Below are 6466 nucleotides of genomic sequence, written 5' to 3' on the forward strand. Positions count from 1 at the left end.
AACAATACAGAGTCTAATCTAGATAGAGCACACATCCTAGGGCAATAGAACCTAGATAGCCTAACCAACAATAGAGATGTCTAAAATGATCAGAGAGCAGGACCCAACTACTGCTCTGGAGGAGGTGGAGGATAAGAAGAACTGCCATGATACTGACTCCACTGCCCGCCTGAGAGGTACTGTCGAAAGGCGGTAAACTGATCATTGAAATCCCAATAAACAACCCAAGAGGGGGGTGTGAATTGGTTATCTTTAAATGTCTTACCCCTTTTTTCTATAAATAAACTTTTGCTATTTAGATTTCTAATGTTGCTTTTAAAGACATAGGTTGATTAACAACACTTAACACTCAACACTAGTTAGTCCCCAGTTAATCCCTAGTTATAAGTTGTTTACTTAATCAAGACAAATTGGTTGACTTAAGATAATAACAATGATAAGCATTTAATCCCTAGTTAATGCTTGATTAAGAAACTATTTTGGCCTATTTGCAAGATGTTCATAATATGCCCAATTTTAGCTCCATTTTCTAGGGAAATCCATAAATAACCCTGAAACACCAGAAACACACAAAATACTTTAGTAGCACCGCTTTAAATAACAAAAATGCATGTTTTTCCTACCTACAATTCACACATAAATGTGCTCATCGTACCCCATTACAGAGACTTACGCCGGGGTAAGTGAATTTGATTATGCATTAATTTTAGATTTTGAAAATTTGTTTGTATTTTTTATTTCATTTCACTTGGTAACTGTAGATCCCTCGCAATCAGGCGAACCAGCTGTTGCTGATGGTGGGTGCTCTATGGACACTTGCCAGTGATGAGATAGGGAAGAATGAGAGGATGTCGACAGCTCGACAGGAGGACGAACATCTCATTACCGATCTCCAGCATGAGATAGAGACCTTGAGACAGAGATTAGCTGCGTGCGTACGAAGGTCCACGGACCAGACATGTATCTGCTTTCTCATTTTTGAATTTGAATTCCTGTACCTATGATTTGATATATCTTGATGTTCTGATACATCTTGTAGGTGTAGGAGAGGAGGCACGGGCGGGCAGATCCTAAGCCAGAGGAGGTGTACAGGCCAGAGATGCTTGTAGCAGAGGGTCGGGGCAGTACGGATGATAGAGACGATGGGTCTGACGAGGACTATGTCCCAGAGGACGTTGAGGCTGCTGACACTACCTCGCCTGATCGTAGGCAGGGTAAGAGATCAATGAGACAGAGCACCGCCCGGGAGACGAGGGTGAGGATCGAAGTTGGTCGTGAAGGCATGTATGCGCCTACCCCTTCAGAGCCAGATGTTGGTCCTAGCGACAGAGCAGTCGTAGCTACTAGAGATGAGCCTGACTCGATTCGAGGGCTACTTGTTACAGGGATGACGATGACATCGAATTCGCTGCATCGCTTATTGGATGACGTTCATATGGGATTTCGAGAGCCAGGGGATTCTTTGATCTCTTAGCCCGGAGTAGATGCTTCTCCTCCTGTTTTCTTAGTTCCTGACCGTCCAGAGTAGGATCCGAGAGATCCGCCACCGCCAGAGCAATGATTTTATTCTGTTTATGCTTCTCTTTTTTGTTCCCCCAGTTGGGGATGAGATGTATTTTGTATTGATCAGACATACATACTGATCACTTTTGACTTGTTTGCTTTTATTTGCAATTGTTTGTGTTGTTGCTTTTAAGAAAAATGTGGATTTTTGTATAAATAGATATCTATTCTAGATGGGCATTTATACAAAAATGCACTTGGTATAGTTCTAAAAGAAACAATTTGGAATTTGAGCATTTTGCATTTATTTTAGCAAAGGCTAATCTTGGTTGTGAGCATTTTGCATTATTAGTAAAGGCTAATAATGCAAAATGCCCCTTGAATGGTTTCTTGATGATTTGATTATGCATTTTGTGTTCTTAATCATATTTCTATGATTAATAATACAAAATGCCCCTAGTGTATTCATTCTCATAGTCAAGAGAAAGCTAAATACAAGGTGGGACCAAGGATAGTGATTTTATTATAAACATAAAAGAGATATATTCTGATAGCCAAAGAGTGTAAGGTTATATTTCTTCGAACGTCTCTTCTCTGTACACGGAGTACCACACCGGATCTTGATTGCTAAGAACTGCATACGGAGTACTGAGTTGATCTTCTGAGATCTGTACACGGGATGCTGAGATGATCTTCTGAGACCTAAAGTACTAAGTTGGATCATGACCTTCTGAGATAAAGGAATTCGATGTGCCTTCCCTTCAACATATGATTACCTTAGCTGAGAAAAGATCTAGCTGATGGGAGAAGACGAAATTTCTTCTATTTTTCTGAATTCCCATGTAGGGAGGAAAGAAGGGAGACTTGACTTTATTGAAACAAATGCTTTTGATTTATTTAGGTAAGTCGAAACCCTAGATAGATGAGTTTAAATATTCTTACGCATAGGCAGTGTTCCCTGCCCTTGGTTCTTAATCATGGTCCAGAGACCCTTTAGATTGTTTGAAGTATTAACTTATCTTGTTTTGGACCAAAGAATTCTCTGACTGGTCATTCCGAAGATATGCCCTGCCAACAATCAAGTTGTCCTTTCCGGATTTTCAACTTGACGGACCGTTTATACCTTAGCATTTGCTAGTAACATGTTTCAGGTTGTGTTTCTACTGGTATGATGATCCTAATTTTTGCATAAGCCGCCTTTTCAGGTTTTCGACTTAGCAGATCTTCAGATCTTCTTGTTCTAGACATTTGGAAGACTTGTGGAGGGGGGTCCTGAAAAAGGTTTGTTGGCTTCACCAATGGTGACCGAACCCAAGATGATCAGGGTGCCTACATACCCCAAGAAATGGTTGGGATCAGGTTCGCATAGTTCGAGGCTTTTTTGTGAGGAAACTAGTTGGATGCTTTGGCTTTGTCAAATGGGACTGAACCTGAATTGATTAGGCTACCTGCATACCCCAAGGAAGGGTTAGGATCAGGTCTGCGTAATTCGAGGCTTTTTCTATGGGAAAAAGGATCGAAAGGGAGTAATGTGAAGGATTCTGTTTGGGCTTTTCCAAAGGGTGACCGGACCTGGGTTTGTCAGGCTGCCTACATACCCCAAAGATGATAGGATCAGGTCCGCATAGTTCGAAAATTTTCTAAGAAGTGTGGATGATGAGTCATTTAGACTCTAATTGGCTAAAAGAAAGCCTCCGATTGGTTTTTAAGAGTAATATCTTTTTAACTGATCGAGGTTAATGGGTTCAGAAATTCTCTCCCCATTTTGGTCAAGAAGTCTGACGACTTTTTCATGCAAGATTTCATCAACGACATAGGGGCCAGACTAGTTAGGTCTAAACTTTCTCGGTTGATCGAAGATGGGAGCTCGACATTTCCTAAGCACCATATCCCCTTCTCTGAGTTCACGGATTCGAATCTTCTTGTTGAAAGCCCTTTCTAATCGGCGCTGATAGCCTTGTACATGGTATGCTGCTTTCAACATCTTTTCATCCATCATACACAACTCTTGATGATGAATACGGGCCCATTCAGATTCTGATAGATCACTTTCCATCAAGATTCTGAGTGTTGGGATTTTCAACTCGATGGGTAGGACAGCTTTCATGCCATATGTGAGTGAATAAGGAGTGGCTCCAGTAGATGTGCGGACAGACTTTCTGTATGCCCAAAGTGTAAATGGGAGTTTACTCGACCAATCTTTATAGGATCGGGTCATTTTTCGGAGAGCAGTCTTGATATTCTTATTAGCTGCTTCGACAGCGCCATTAGTCTAAGGACTGTATGGAGACGACTTGTGGTGCTTGATTCTAAATTCTTCACACAACGTTGCTACTTCTTTTTTGAAATACGAACCATTGTCTGATATCAACTCGTGTGGAACTCCATATCTACAGATGATGTTGGCCCTGATGAATTTTGCGACTGATGCCGACGATATTGAAGCGTACAATTGTGCTTCGATCTACTTGGTGAAGTAATCGATTGCGACAAGTATGTATTCATGCCCGTTGGATGACCTAGGAGAGATCTTGCCAATGATGTCAATACCCCAGATTGAGAATGGCCACAGAGATGTGAGCGAGTGAAGCTCGGAAGGTGGCACATGTATCAAATTAGCATGGATCTGACATAAGTGACATGTTTTGACAAACGAAAAGCAATCTGCTTCGAGAGTAGTCCAGAAGTAACTGAGACGATGGATCTTCCGTGCTAACATCTTGTCATTCATATGAGGACCACAAACAACAGAGTGAACATCTTCTAAGATTTCTACGACTTTATCTTCATTAACACAAAAGAGCTGGACTCCATCAAATGATCTGCGGTAGAGGTCTCCTCCACAAATGACATACCTAGATGCCAGTTTTTGCAATGCTTTTCTCTCCTTTAAAGAGGCCTTTGGGGGGTGTCGCCTACCGGAGATAAAAATTTTGATATCGAAATACCAAGGTTTCCCATCTGGACATCTGGGTGCTATCTGAACCACGTGTATGTGTGCTGGGACGACATGTTAATTTAGTACAAAAGGGCGGATCTTCACTCCGACTGGAATATCAAACATGGATGCAAGGGTGGCTAGCGCATCAACGAACATGTTTCTGAATTTAGAGATGTAGGTGAAGCTGATGTTGTGGAAACTCTTTATCATGCTCAAAAGGTAAGTGTGATATAGAATGAACCTATCTTATTTTGTGAGCCATTTTCCGTTTGTTCAACAGATGATTAACAGAGAATCTCCGTATACATCGAGGTCTTGTACCTCCTAGGATAGGGCTGCTTCCAATCCGGCTATGCAGGCTTCGTACTCAGCCACGTTGTTGGTACAGTCGAAATCCAATTTGATATAGATTGGGATGTGCTCATCTCGAGGTGAAACGAGGACAATACCGACTTCTTTGCCATTTGAGTTGGACACTCCATCAAAGTACATGGTCCATGTGGTAAGTCTAGGTGTATCTCTGATCGTCATCATTCCTTCATTTGGAAATTCACGACTTAGTTCCGCATCTTCAGTGGGTGCATCAGCTAACTGCTCTGAAATGATTCTACCTTTGACAGACTTCTGGGTGACAAATGTGATGTCAAACTCTGACAACAACAACAACCAACGAGCGGTTCTGCCAATCAGGGCTGGTTTCTCAAACAGATACGTCATCGGATCCTTACAAGAGATGAGGTAGATCCTTTGTGATAGCAAGTAGTGTCTAAGCCTTTGAGTGGCCCACACCAATGCTAGACAAGTTTTCTCCAGCTGAGTGTAATTTAGTTCATAATCTAGCATCTTCTTGCTGAGATAATAAACTGGCATCTCTTTTCTTGTTTCTGGATCTTCTTGCGCTAACATACATCCGAGGGACGTATCTGTGTTTGAAAGATAGAGAAGAAATGGCCGTCTGGGGACTGCTGGTGATAGAACTGGAGGTGACAACAAACACTCTTTTATCTTTTCAAAGGCTTGCGGACATTCAGGGTTCCATTGTTTGGACACTTTTTTCTTCAGGAGTTTGAAGTTTGGCTCGCATGTACTGATAAGCTGAGTGATAAAACGGCTTAAGTACTAAACTTTTTCCAAGAATCCTCTGATTTCTTCTGTTTGTGGAGACGGCATCTCCTGGATTGCTTTGACCTTGGAAAGGCCTACCTCGATTCCTCTGTGACTGACAAGGAAACCTAGTAATTTTCCAGAAGTGTTTGGGTTAAGCCGGAGCTTATATTTTACAATTCTTTCGAAGAATTTTCTCAAGGCGCGGATGTAATTGTGGGAGCCGGTTTTTTCCCGTGTTTGTGCAGGATGACAGGGGATCACCACAATCGAGTTTTTCTTTTTTTGGGAGGGAATGGGTGTTATCTGATCTGCGTATCTTGCAAACACGAGACCGTGGTCCTAACTTCGCGAGATAGAGAGAATTCAGAGTAGCCACCTAGGTTAGGGCCTAGGACCCGTGTCTATTCTCCTAAGAAAATGAGTAAGGACTCGTATTTCATTTGAAAAATAGTAATCAGGGGTTCCTTTACTCTGGGCCTAAAATCTTATATTTTGCTCTGTTTTCCTTAAGGCATGGTCCTTTCATATATCTGGGTAAGGATTGTCGTTACAATTGGGGAAGGTGTTAGGCACCCCTGTTGCCCGACTTAATTCGATCTCTTAACTTAGATTAGCATTTTGGAAGAATTTGAAATTGTGGACCCCGATCCGAGAGAGGCGGGAGATGAGCCCCCGGAAGTCTCTAGATCATCCACGTGAATGGAGAACTTTACCAAGGAACTCTAAAAAAGAAATGCCTCTCACAGCATGAGTGACGATGTAAGGTGAGATACCTCTCGATTCGGGGACTAGCCCGGATTCAGGACGTAAGAAGAGTCATCATCCAACGAAGTAGGCCCTGGATCCCATACTATGCTCTGTTGCAATGGATAACCAGAGATATAAAAAGGTTCGTGCTTGGTTATGAATTTGGAA

At 42.1% G+C, this 6466-nt stretch overlaps 1 protein-coding gene across 1 annotated transcript; it reads right to left on the minus strand.

The window, feature by feature from the left end:
* Window positions 1-3328: 3328 nt before the first annotated feature.
* On the minus strand, window positions 3329-4222 carry LOC143878964 (uncharacterized). Its single transcript, XM_077381178.1, has 2 exons — window positions 3972-4222; window positions 3329-3662 (listed from the first exon to the last, which is right to left on the minus strand). Exons 1-2 carry the CDS (start codon window positions 4220-4222, stop codon window positions 3329-3331), a joined length of 585 nt encoding a protein of 194 aa, XP_077237293.1.
* Window positions 4223-6466: the final 2244 nt, after the last annotated feature.

The sequence above is a fragment of the Tasmannia lanceolata genome, unplaced genomic scaffold (genome assembly GCF_043159265.1).
Source record: "Tasmannia lanceolata isolate RefF3 unplaced genomic scaffold, GAP_Taslan_0.1 ptg000006l, whole genome shotgun sequence".
NCBI lineage: Eukaryota > Viridiplantae > Streptophyta > Magnoliopsida > Canellales > Winteraceae > Tasmannia > Tasmannia lanceolata.

What these genes read in the sequence shown, in the direction of transcription:
- LOC143878964 (XM_077381178.1), bottom strand. Translation starts at nt 4,222, where the DNA reads ATGTTAGCACGGAAGATCCATCGTCTCAGTTACTTCTGGACTACTCTC. An exon ending in GCAATCGATTACTTCACCAA is followed by an intron (nt 3,663 to 3,971) that starts GTAGATCGAAGC and finishes TTGGGCATACAG; the next exon opens with AAAGTCTGTCCGCACATCTA.